The sequence below is a fragment of the Haematobia irritans genome, chromosome 3, assembly GCF_050003625.1.
Source record: "Haematobia irritans isolate KBUSLIRL chromosome 3, ASM5000362v1, whole genome shotgun sequence".
In the NCBI taxonomy this organism is placed as follows: Eukaryota; Metazoa; Arthropoda; class Insecta; order Diptera; family Muscidae; genus Haematobia; species Haematobia irritans.
The window spans coordinates 212,320,967-212,334,496 of NC_134399.1; the positions used below are offsets into that span (position 1 = coordinate 212,320,967).

The 13,530-nt window shown below is 37.1% G+C and overlaps 1 protein-coding gene across 1 annotated transcript in view; it reads left to right on the forward strand.

Moving 5' to 3' along the window:
* LOC142231415 (uncharacterized) overlaps positions 1 to 13,530 on the forward strand; it is a 119,428-nt gene that overhangs the window by 51,345 nt on the left and 54,553 nt on the right. Inside the window, exon 2 of the mRNA XM_075302023.1 lies at positions 181 to 360. Within this exon, the coding sequence (XP_075158138.1) occupies positions 181 to 360 (180 nt within the window). The remainder of the gene's footprint in view (positions 1 to 180; positions 361 to 13,530) is intronic.

Sequence of the window (13,530 nt, forward strand, 5' to 3'; positions counted from 1 at the left end):
AAATACGAAAAAAAAAATCTAATTCCATATTGCATTTTGTCTCTTTTTCTTATTTCTTCTTAATATTTTATATACATCTGTCTGTCTGTCGCCATTCATCCACTTGATCTTTTTCCAACTGACTGACTGATTGTGTACGACGACGACACATCCTTGATGGGGCGTTTGGGATGTCAACAGGATATTCCACTTCATGTTGCCATGATAACACATATTTTGATAGCCTGGGACCGTATGCGTTGGCTTGGTAATCCTTTGAAAGGACGCTTTCCAGCATTCGTGTGTTGCTGTGCCACTTGGCTGACGGGTATGGTGATTGCTCTGCCATATCCAATTTACACCATTTACGTGGAAATCGGGGTAAGTACAAAACATTAGTGTCAAACATTAAATAGCAATTACAGTGTGAGCCGGGTGAACAGTGACGAGTTCATCTATAGATCCAATGAGATTTAAATAAAATTCTTCGAATGCAATAAAAAGCACAAAGAGCACAAAGTGTTCAAATGATCCCTGGTGTAGCAGGTTTAAAGTTAATATTTGACTTGGTTAATGTCATTCGTGGAAATAGGTAAGACTATCTGTTGGCTAATAGACCATTTCGTATTAAACTAAATAGGAGCGACATAAGACTGGAAAAAGTAAAATAAATATACTTAACTGTTCTTCTTCACAGAGAAAACATCCCTGAAATATATTCAATTAAAAAGTTGATTGAAGACGATTACTTTCTTTATATATCGCAAGATTAGATGCAACGCATATTGAGCTTGGTTTCGAAGTTCCAAAAAGGTCAATAGCTCACCGATGCACAAAATCGGTAGACTCATATATATAACGTCCGACAAGGTTGCGATAAATCGGTTACCTTTTCACAGTCCAAAAATTAAATTTTGCTCTACGAGATGATCCTATTCTGGGTGTAATAATGTTAGTCGCCGTCACGGCCGATGTTCGCTCCCCGCTCGTATTCATCGACGGCGGGATATAGTTGTCAATCGTGCCAAAAATAATATACAATAACTGGAAGAAAATTTGGCCACAAATCTACCAAATTTAAAAAAAAATTATTTTGTCAAAATTTTATTTCTATAGAAAATACAGTCAAAATTTAATTAATATACAAAACTTTGTCAAAATTTAATTTTATCAAAATTTTATTTCTATGGAATATTTTTACAAAATTTTATTTATATAGAAAATTTATACAAAATTTTATTTCTATTGAAAATGTTGCCAACATTTCATTGGTATAGAAAGTTAAGACTTACGCCACTTGGACATCAGCAAGACAAGACACGACTCGGATTGAGACACCAGCAAGACACGACAAGTACTGAGTTACAGTACGTCTTCACAGTCACTGGTATCACGTTCACTTAGACACAGCACGACTCAACAGTGACAGGATACCGCGAGTACTCGCTGCCACTGGTATCACGTTCACTTAGACACGACACGACTCTACAGTGACAGGATACCGCGAGTCCTCACAGCCACAGGTGTCACGACCCGTCAGACAAGGCTAGTACAGTGAGTCGTTGACAGCCACCGTTGCCATCACCAACTGGACACGTCATCAATTGGATGCAGTGAGTAGACAGCAGCAGCGATGCGTAGGGACAATATAAAAGGGCAAAGTAGGTCAAACAAGGAACTCAGTTTTGAGTGAACAAGTGACCAGGCAAGTGGGTGAGTTGAATTAGATCATAGAATTTCAAGTGCACTGAAAAAAAGTATGCCCGGTTCCAAAGATTTTGTCTTTACTTTAAAAATTTTGGTATTGATTCCGAGCCAAAGAAGCGGAGAATACACGTAAAGATACTTTTAAAACACAATTCTCTTTTAAACTTGGGTTTTGTGTACTTGTTTCTAGGAAGCAAAATTTAATTTTTCGCTTTTTCAGCTTTTTTTCTTCATATGCTATCAAAGTTCTTTTAAAACGAGTTAACGATAACTTCATTTTCCAAATTAAGACTCGACTTTATTTTAAAGACAAGTAAAACACGTTTTTAAAATAAAGTGTTGGAAAACATGTCCTATATTTGAACGATTTTTTACTTTGAAGTCAAGATGCAAAAAGACAACAAATTTAAAGACAATTTCATTAAATTTAAAGAATTTTGTCTGAATTATTAAAGTCTTTAGCCCAAACATTTTTTCTTTCATGTTATGGTACCCATTTTTAAGTGAAATCAGTTAATTATAAGGACAATACGACTTCATTGAAAAGTTTATCGGCTTTTGGACAAGGAAAAAAAACTTTGTATTAGAAAAATGCGTCTTCTTTACTAAGCAAAATTTGCATCCGTATTTTAAAGACATGAAATCTTTGACTACACGACAATATTTTTTTCAGTGTGAGTTAAGACGTACGCCACTTGGACATCAGCAAGACAAGACACGGATTGAGACACCAGCAAGACACGACAAGTACTGAGTTACAGTGCGTCTTCACAGTCACTGGTATCACGTTCACTTAGACACGACTCAAAAGTGACAGGATACCGCGAGTCCTCGCAGCCACTGGTATCACGTTCACTTAGGCACGACTCAACAGTGAGAGGATACCGCGAGTCCTCGCTGCCACTGGTATCACGTTCACTTAAACACGACTCTATAGTGACAGGATACCGCTAGTCCTCACATCCACAGATTTCAGACAAGGCTAGTACAGTGACAGCCACCGTTGCCATCACCAATTGGATGCAGTGAGTTCTTCACGGCCACTGAAGCCCCGAGCTCCCAGACACAACCACAATTGGATACAGTGCGTCAACATGCGCCGCTGTTGTCCCCAGGCATTTCCAAGGCGATACGTGTGTCCTAGACGCCACTGACCACCTCCACACAGACGTGACAGTGACTAGGATCACGTGAGTTCACTCGCCACCGACCCGCGTCACCGGGACACGACTTTCGACGCATATTGGAACAGTGCGTCCTAGCCGCCACTGACCACTTCCACACGGACGTGATAGGATCACGTGAACTCACTCGACCCACGTCACCGAGACACGACTCCCTACGGACCTACTTCCCCGAGTTTTGTCGTCTGCAACATCGTGATCTGCACCCCAGGTGGCGTGGTTTCATATAAAGGGTGATACGGTCAAAATTTGGTCAATATAAACTTGACGTATTTCTTTGAATTTTGCATTTAAAAAACCTGAACACCCCTCATTTTGAAGGTGTGTGTGTGTAGAATGTTGCTCCTATTTTGATTTTGGAATTCACTCTTCAGTTGTCAAAATGCCGTCCAAGCAAGAAGAACAGGGTATCAAAATTTTGCTCGCGCAACGCGAAAATCCGAGCTACTCGCACGCAAAGCTGGCAAAATCGCTAAAAGTTGCCAAATCAACCGTTACAAATGTAATTAACGTGTTTGGGGAACGTTTGTCGACATCCAGGAAGTCCGGACCGGGGGGAAATCGAAAACCGGAAGCCGCTGAGACGACAAAGTGAGTTGCCGGTCGTTTCAAGCGAAACCCTAACCTCTCTCTCCGAGATGCCGCAAATAAGCTGGGTGTATCGTCTACAACCGTGTATCGAGCCAAACAACGAGCCGGACTATCGACTTACAAGAAGGTAGTGACTCCAAATCACGATGATAAACAAAATATGACGGCCAAAGCGCGATTCCGGAGGCTGTACACGACGATGCTGACGAAGTTTGACTGCGTGGTAATGGACGACGAAACCTATGTCAAAGCCGACTACAAGCAGCTTCCGGGACAGGAGTTTTATACGGCAAAAAGAAGGGGAAAGGTAGCAGATATTTTCAAGCACATAAAACTGTCAAAGTTCGCAAAGAAATATCTGGTTTGGCAAACCATCTGTACCTGTGGCTTGAAAAGCAGCATTTTCATAGCTTCCGGGACTGTCAACCAAGAAATTTACGTGAATGAGTGTTTGAATAAACGTCTGCTGCCCTTCCTGAAGAAACATGGTTGTTCCGTACTGTTTTGACCGGATTTGGCATCTTGCCATTACGGTAAAAAGGCCATGGAGTTGTACGCCGCCAACAACGTGCAGGTGCTTCCCAAGGACAAGAAACCTCCCAACACGCCAGAGCTCCGCCCAATTGAGAAATACTGGGCTATTGTTAAGCGGAACCTAAAGAAGACCAAAAAAACTGCTAAGGACGAGCAGCAGTTTAAGGCAAACTGGCTTTCTGCGGCGAAGAAGGTGGCCAAGGTGGCTGTACAAAATCTGATGGCAGGTGTCAAGCGTGAGGCCCGGCAATTCGGATTTGGAAAAGCGAAACCCTAACTGAATATTTTTCCTGAATTTTATACTAATTGAACTTGAAAAATAAATTTAATTTGATTTTTTAAATAAACGATTTCACCGATTTACACGCGTTTTCCCTTGACCAAATTTTGACCGTATCACCCTTTACCACCCACTCAACGAACTGAACCGTGAAGTGATACGCCACCGTCGACCGAGTATATTATCGATAGTTAAGGCTGCAAGATAATGTGTACCGCCTAGGCAACTCAATTGATTCTCAATAAACACTCACTCTAACATAAAACCTAATAACCTCTTGTGCTCTCTTTGTCTCTGAAACAAACAAATTTCTGTGACGAACCCGGCCACGTGAGCAAAACCCTAGCCTTGAGGGGAAAACCTGTCGTTACAAATTGCCACCAAAATCTCCGGATCGCAATCCGTTAGACGTTTGCCTTTGGCGCATGTTGGACAGTAAGTTTGACACTAAAAATTCGAAAGTTTCGATCATCTCAAGGTGACGTTTCACAAGGAATGGGTCAATGGTTCGTGCTTAAAACGAAGGTTTATCGATTGATTTCTATCGCATAATGACCATGAAAATCTCCGAATCTCAATGTTATGGGTTTTTCTGTCTCATGCATTTTTGATAATGAAGTTGACAATAAAATATATCAAAATGTCGATCATCACATGACTATTTTTCGCCGCGAATGGGTCAAAATACCGCAGAACCGTGATGGCTTTCTCGGCCATTTGGAGGCTATAATTCGTGTCAAGCCTAGTCAATTCGAAAAAATTATAAATTTATTCAGACATTTTATGTTTTTTCGACATTTTATGCTTTTGAAGAATAAAATAATAAATTATATAATATATAAGCCTTTATTTTATTACATTACACATCAGCTACCCTGTATATGTATATTTAATCGATTATAGATGATGACGCTTTGGACTTTCCTGGAATAAAAGTTTAAAAATTTTGAAAACATTGTTATTATTTTCAATATATATTAATTTTCTTTTCAAATAACTCCATGAACAGCATATGCCATGCGAGGGGTGGCGTGAAAATATGTGGTCATAAATTTATGTCATCTTTCTTCAAATTTCAATTAATCGAAAACACCCCCACATTGTGATTTATGATGAAAAGAAGCAAATCATTCATATGTTCACACGTTCAGCCATATGTCCTTGAAGCATAATAGAATTAATAGAGCCATTATCATTCTTTAATCTAATCTATGACAATAAAAACGTTTTGATTTCGATCATAAATAAAGCAAAAAATAGAAAGAAAAAAAAAATAATAATATTAAAAGAAAAATTAATGAAAATTTCTCATGATAGGATTCATGCTTAAGTATTTCCTCGATTTTATTCCCTCTCTTACATGGTATATTTCCATTATTTTCCAATTTATGTAGGAGAAAAGAAAAAAAAATATATTGAGTTGTAATATCCTTATGTTTTCCCCATCCTTTTATACCCATGAGTCCTGACAAAGGATATAGAAGCTGAAGTGTGGATATGTTATGAATCTTACCATTGAAAAAAATATTATGTGTGGGTTTTAGTTTTTGCTTCACGTAAGTAGGGATTTGTTGGAATATAAAATAATTAAGTAAAGCAGAAAGTCGGACGGTGCCGACTATATAGTACCCTAAACCACCCCTACTGAATTAGTAAACATTATTTGTAGGGTATCAATGGTATAGGTTTGTGTGATAAACCGGATTTCCATATTCAAGAACATTAAGGTGTACTGATCTTAGGAACCGATATTAGGAGCTATAATTGATTTTGCACCTATAGAGTTATTATGCCACTAATAGTGAGTCCATTATTAAAAAAGAGTAAATCGCACAAGTAGTTGTTATTGATTAGGTTGGATGGTATTGCAAATGGGCCATATCGGTCCACTTTTACGTATAGCCCCCATATAAAGGGACCCTCAGATTTGGCTTGTGGAGCCTCTAACAGAAGCATATTTCATCCGATCCGGCTGAAATTTGGTACATGGTGTTGGTAAATGTTCTCTAATGACCATGCAAAAATTGGTTCACATCGGCCCATAATTATATATAGGCCGCATATAAATCGATCCCCGGATTTGTCCTCCGGAGCCTCTTGGAAAATCAAAATTCATCTGATTCAGTTGAAATTTAGTACGTGGTGTTAGTATATGATTTCTAAAAACCATGCAAAGTTGGTCCACATTGGTTCATAATTATCTATAGCCCCCATATAAACCGATCCCCAGATTCGTCCTCCGCAGCCTCTTGGAAGAGCAAAATTCATCCGATCCGGCTGAAATTTGGTACATGGTGTTGGTAAATGTTCTCTAATGACCATGCAAAAATTGGTTCACATCGGCCCATAATTATATATAGGCCCCATATAAATCGATCCCCAGATTTGTCCTCCGGAGCCTCTTGGAGGAGTTATATATATCCGATCCGCAATCACACAAAAATTGGTCCATATCGGTTCATAATCATGGTTGCCACTCGAGCCAAAAATAATCTACTAAAATTTTGTTTTTATAGAAAATTTTTTCAAAATTTTATTTCTATAGAAAATTTTGTCAAAATTTTATTTCTATAGAAAATTTTGTCAAAATTTTATTTCTATAGAAAATTTTGTCAAAATTTTATTTCTTTATAAAATTTTGTTAAAATTTTATTCGGTTATATAATCATGGTTGCCACTCGAGCAAAAAATAATCTACCAAAATTTTATTTCTATAGAAAGTTTTGTCAAAATTTTATTTCTATAGAAAATTTTGTCAAAATTTTATTTCTATTAAAAATTTTGTCAAAATTTTATTTCTATAGAAAATTTTGTCAAAATTTTATTTCTATAGAAAGTTTTTTTAAAATGTTATTTCTATAGAATCTACTATAGAATCTACTAAAAAAATTGTCAAAATTTTTTTTCTATAGAAAATTTTGTTAAAATTTTATTCGGTTCATAATCATTTTTGCCATTCGAGCCAAAAATAATCTACCAAAATTATATTTCTATTGAATTTTTTTTTTTAAATTTTATTTCTATAGAAGATTTTGTCAAAATTTTATTTCTATAGAAAAATTTTTTTAAAATTTTATTTCTATAGAAATTGTTTTCCAAATTTTATTTCTATAGAAAATTTTGTCAAAATTTTATTTCTATAGAAAATTTTGTCAAAATTTTATTTCTATAGAAAATTTTGTCAAAATTTTATTTCTATAGAAAATTTTTTCCAAATTTTATTTCTATAGAAAATTTTTTCCAAATTTTATTTTTATAGAAATGGTTTCCAAATTTTATTTCTATAGGAATTTTTTTCCAAATTTTACTTCAATAGAAAATGTTTTCAAAATTTTATTTTGTCAAAATTTTATTTCTATAGAAACTTTAAACTTAATTATATACGTATTTAATCTGCCTTTTTTGGTTTAATATATACCACGTATGGACTATGTGGTATATATTACGGTGTTAGGAAGTTTTAAGATACCTTGCCATCGGCAAGTGTTACCGCAACCCAAGTAATTCGATTGTGGATGACAGTCTTCAGTAGAAGTTTCTACGCAATCCATGGTGGAGGGTACATAAGCTTCGGCCTGGCCAAACTTACGGCCGTATATACTTGTTCTATTCTCAGACCTCAAAAGGATGCTCGCAGGGAAACAATTTGGCTGCAATGAAGAGGTGATCGCCGAAACTGAGGCTATTTTTAGGCAAAACCCAAGGAGTACTACCAAAATGGTATCAAAAAATTGGAAGGTCGTTATAATCGTTGTATGGAACTATGTTGAATACTAAAAATGAATTTTGACAAAAAAATGTGTTTTTCTTTGTTAGACCGGCGACTTATCTGCCAACCTGTTATGTCTAGTCAGGCTTATGAATTGGTATCTGTCGTCTTCTTTTCAATAGCTTCGTAATAAATCAATTCCTTAATCTTTACTGACCAATAAGCTCGTAATAAAATATTGTAAAATAATATTTCAACATTTTCAATAAATTTCTTAATTGATTTTATTTTCTAATTTGATTAAAAAGTTAATTGTAACAATTTTTTTTTTCATTAATTACGTTTCCAATTTTAATCAAATTTTTAATTGGAAATATTTTGGTGATATTTTTTTTTTTCTGTGCACGACTCATTCATATTTTTCTTCCCTAAAAATATTTCTCAAATCTTTAATAAAAACAATAAGCTCTAAGTTTTAAGAAACACACAACCTTCATTGTTCTATGTCCAAGCATGAGATAATCCCTTGGTTAAATACATTGACAATTTTATAGAAAAGCCTTTAAAACAAAATTTCCGAAACTTGGCACTCTGAGGGGGAAAAACTGTAAATTCATGCCATTTAAAAGAAACAGAACACGTGGCATTTCAAACTTAACTGTTGCTTTATGTATGACATGTAAGGACATGATGCTTTCAGCCAGAAAAGCAACAACAAAGATATGTTGCCACCTTTTCATGTATCGTTGAAAGGTGTCAATTTAAATTTTGGAAAGCAAAAAAAAAGTATGGAACGTTTTCCTCCTTTTCATTTTTTTTACCTTTAGGTTTAACCAAAGAATAGAAGAAGTAGGCAGACAACATCATGTCCCTGATGTAGCACAATCTGTCAATTGTAATTTATTTTTCTTTTCTGTCAAAGAGAGAGAGCGAGAATAACTTCTAAAAGGAAAAGCATTTTAGGGGTTCTGGTTGTTTTTTGGTAGACATATTACAAGCATCAAAATGGGTTCAATTTTCGTTTCCATTTGAGTGCTCTTGTGTTTTAATGTCAGGCTACAACGTGTTATGAAGTTTAGAATAACATGACAGGACACTTATGTGTCTCAAATCTACTCCGTACATTCAAAATAAAACCCACAAAGAAAGAAAATATTGGCTGACATAAAATTTTGTTTAAACAAGACTGTATACCAACTGGTGATATTATAAAAATTTTAACAAGTATATACGGCCGTAAGTTCGGCCAGGCCGAAGCTTATGTACCCTCCATCATGGATTGCGTAGAAACTTCATCTAAACACTGTCATCCACAATCGAATTACTTAAGTTGCGGTAACGCTTGCCGATGGCAAGGTATCTTAAAACCTCCTAACACCATCTTCTAAATTGTATGCAAGTCCATACGTGGTATATATTACATCAAAAAAGATCGATCCAATACGTATATAATTCAGTTTGACAAAGTAGACATAAAATTTTGACAACATTTTCTACAGAAATAAAATTTGAACCGGATCGGAATTTAACTCCTCCAAGAGGCTCCGGAGGTCAAATCTGGAGAATGTTTTATATGGGGGCTATATATAATTATGGACCGATGTGGGCCAATTCTGGCACGGTTGTTAAAGATCATATACTAACACCATGTTCCAAATTACAACCGGATTGGATGAAATTTGCTTCTCTTGGAGACTTCGCAAGCCAAATCTGGGGATCGGTTTATATGGGGGCTATATATAATTATGAACCGATGTGGACCAATTTTTGCATGGTTGTTAGAGACCATATACCAACATCATGTACCAAATTTCAGCCAGATCGGATGAAATTTGCTTCTCTTTGAGGGTCCGCAAGCCAAATGTGGGGATCGGTTTATATGGGGGCTATATATAATTATGGACCGATGTGGACCAATTTTTGCATGATTGTTAGAGACCATATACCAACACCATGTACCAAATTTCAGCCGGATCGGATGAAATTTTCTTCTCTTTGAGGCTCCGCAAGCCAAATCTGGGGATCGGTTTATATGGGGGCTATATATAATTATGGACCGATGTGAACTAATTTTTGCATGGTTGTTAGAGACCATATACCAACACCATGTACCAAATTTCAGCCGGATCGGATGAAATTTGCTTCTCTTTTAGGCTCGGCAAGCCAAATCTGGGGATCGGTTTATATGGGGGCTATATATAATTATGGACCGATGAGACCATATACCAACACCATATACCAAATTTCAGCCGGATCGGATGAAATATGCTTCTGTTAGAGGCTCCACAAGCCAAATCTGAGGGTCCCTTTATATGGGGGCTATACGTAAAAGTGGACCGATATGGCCCATTTTCAATACCATCCGACCTACATCGATAACAACTACTTGTGCCAAGTTTCAAGTCGATAGCTTGTTTCGTTCGGAAGTTAGCGTGATTTCAACAGACGGACGGACGGACGGACGGACAGATGGACGGACATGCTTAGATCGACTCAGAATTTCACCACGACCCAGAATATATATACTTTATGGGATCTTAGAGCAATATTTCGATGTGTTAAAAACGGAATGACAAAGTTAATATACCCCCATCCTATGATGGAGGGTATAAAAATGAAGCCAAATATATATAACCATACATTCAGCCCGACCGAATATATGATACTCACCACCATGGCTCAAATATAAGAGTTTCCCTGGAAATCTAATTGTTCTAGCAGATTCTTTAATTATATAGAATTTTTCTCAAGAAAAAACGGTTCCCCAAAGTTAAATCATCAAATTATAAATTTACAAAAAAACATTTTGTTAAACTTCGCAGCCAAAAAAAAAAGCTTGCAACAAAGTAGTTTGGATCCCCAATTTGTGATCTGAAAGCAGTGCAAACTTGGATCATCTCCAATTAATTTTGTATGGTCTTGTCATAGGACGGAAGTACTCCCTTTTCGGATCCTTTGCATGTGCCCTGGAGTTTAATTTGAATTTCACTTTTTTTTCATCCATATGTTTTATTACACTATTATTTTCCTATTATCTAATTTTTACAATTTGGAAAACTTTTTCGCTCCGCCTTAGCACACTCAGCAACAAACGCCATTGAACATAAAGCGTCGAAAGGTCAATTCAAATGATTGTGATATGATCGTAATACGACACCAAGGAATAACATTTTAATTGCTTCTTGATATGTTCTTTGTTAGTATGAACGAAAAAATAAGAAACGCAGGTTCAAATCTCACCAGCGGCAATTTTTTTTCAAATATTTTTTTCAAAAATTATTTTGTTATGTTATACATCGTTTTTGTTTTTTATTTTCGGCATATATTTTCGTATAAATATATTTTTTCCATTAAAAATCAACAAAAATTCTAGTAATTTGCAAAACCTTCTCAAAGGAACTTCCATGGAAGCGAAAAAGTCAAACGGCACAGGTTCAAATCACAGCGGGGATGAAATTTTGTTTTTTTTATTATTGTTTTTTTTTTTATTTTTTATTCTATTTATTATTATTATTATTTTTTTTTTTTTTTGTAAAATTTAATTGTCCAAAATTTGCACTTAAAATAGCCTGATTGCGTTCTTTCTAATACTTGTCCACAAGAACTGCGTCGTAAGTAGAAATAAGTATATATGGCCGTAAGTTCGGCCAGGCCGAATCTTATGTACCCTCCACCATGGATTGCGTAGAAACTTCTACGAAAGACTGTCATCCAAAAATTTCAACTCACTCGGATGAAATTTGCTTCTCCAAGAGGCTCCAAAAGCAAATTTCGGAATCGGTTTATATGGGAGCTATATATATAATTATGGACTGATATGAACCAATTCCTGCATGGTTGTTGGATACCATATACTAACATCACGTACCAAATATCAACTGAATCAGATGAATTTTGGTCTTCCAAGAGGCTCCGGAGGTCAAATCTGGTGATCGGTTTATATGGGGACTATATATAATTATGCACCGATGTGCACCAATTTTTGCATGGTCATTAGAGACCATGTACTAACACCATGTACAAAATTTCAACTAATCAGATGAATTTTGCTTCACTTAGAGGCTCTGAAAGCCAAATCGGGGGATCGGTTTATATGGGAGCTATATAAAATTATTGACCGATGTGGACCAATTTTTTCATAGAGACCATATAAAGGGTGGTCAAGGGAAAACGCGTGTAAATCGGTGAAATCGTTTATTTAAAAAATCAAATTAAATTTCTTTTTCAAGTTCAATTAGTATAAAATTCAGGAAAAATATTCAGTTAGGCTTTCGCTTTTCCAAATCCGAATTGCCGGGCCTCACGCGTGACACCTGCCATCAGATTTTGTACAGCCACCTTGCCCACCTTCTTCGCCGCAGAAAGCCAGTTTGCCTTGAACTGCTTCTCGTCCTTAGCAGTTTTGTTGGTCTTCTTTAGGTTCCGCTTGACAATAGCCCAGTATTTCTCAATTGGGCGTGTTGGGAGGGTTCTTGTCCTTGAGAACCACCTGCACGTTGTTGGCGGCGTATCACTCCATGGCCTTTTTACCGTAATGGCAAGATGCCAAATCCGGTCAAAACAGTACGGAACAACCGTGTTTCTTCACGTAAATTTCTTGGTTAACAGTCCCGGAAGCTATGAAAATGCTGCTTTTCAAGCCACAGGTACAGATGGCTTGCCAAACCAGATATTTCTTTGCGAACTTTGACAGTTTTATGTGCTTGAAAATATCTGCTACCTTTCCCCTTCCTTTTGCCGTATAAAACTCCTGTCCAGGAAGCTGCTTGTAGTCGACTTTGACGTAGGTTTCGTCGTCCATTACCACGAAGTGAAACTTCGTCAGCATCGTCGTGTACAGCCTCCGGGATCGCGCTTTGGCCGTCGTATTTTGTTTATCATCGCGATTTGGAGTCACTACCTTCTTGAAAGTCGATAGTCCGGCTCGATTTTTGGCTCGATGCACGGTTGTAGAGGATACACCCAGCTTATTTGCGGCATCTCGGAGAGAGAGGTTAGGGTTTCGCTTGAAACTACCGGCAACTCTCTTTGTCGTCTCAGCGGCTTCCGGTTTTCAATTTCCCCCCGATCCAGACTTCCTGGCTGTCGACAAACGTTCCCCAAACACTTTAATTACATTTGTAACGGTTGATTTGGCAACGATTTTGCCAGCTTTGCGTGCGTGTAGCTCGTATCACCCTTTACTAACACCATGTTCCAAATTTCAGCCGGATCGGATGAAATTTGCTTCTCTTAGAGGCTTCTCTGGGAGCCACCGCCTTGCCCGTGGCTCCTAGAGATTCCTGCTACGACCGAACACCAAAAAGTTTTTCAGCGGTGGATTATCCCACCTCAGTAATGCTGGTGACATTTCAGTTGGTTTCAAAGCTTCTCTAAGTGGTTTCACTGGAATGTGGAACGCCGTTCGGACTCGACTATAAAAAGGAGGTCCCTTGTCATTGAGCTTAACATGGAATCGGGCAGCACTCTGTGATAAGAGAGAAGTTCACCACTGTGGTATCACAATGGACTGAATCGGGGGATCGGTTTATATGGGGGCTATATAT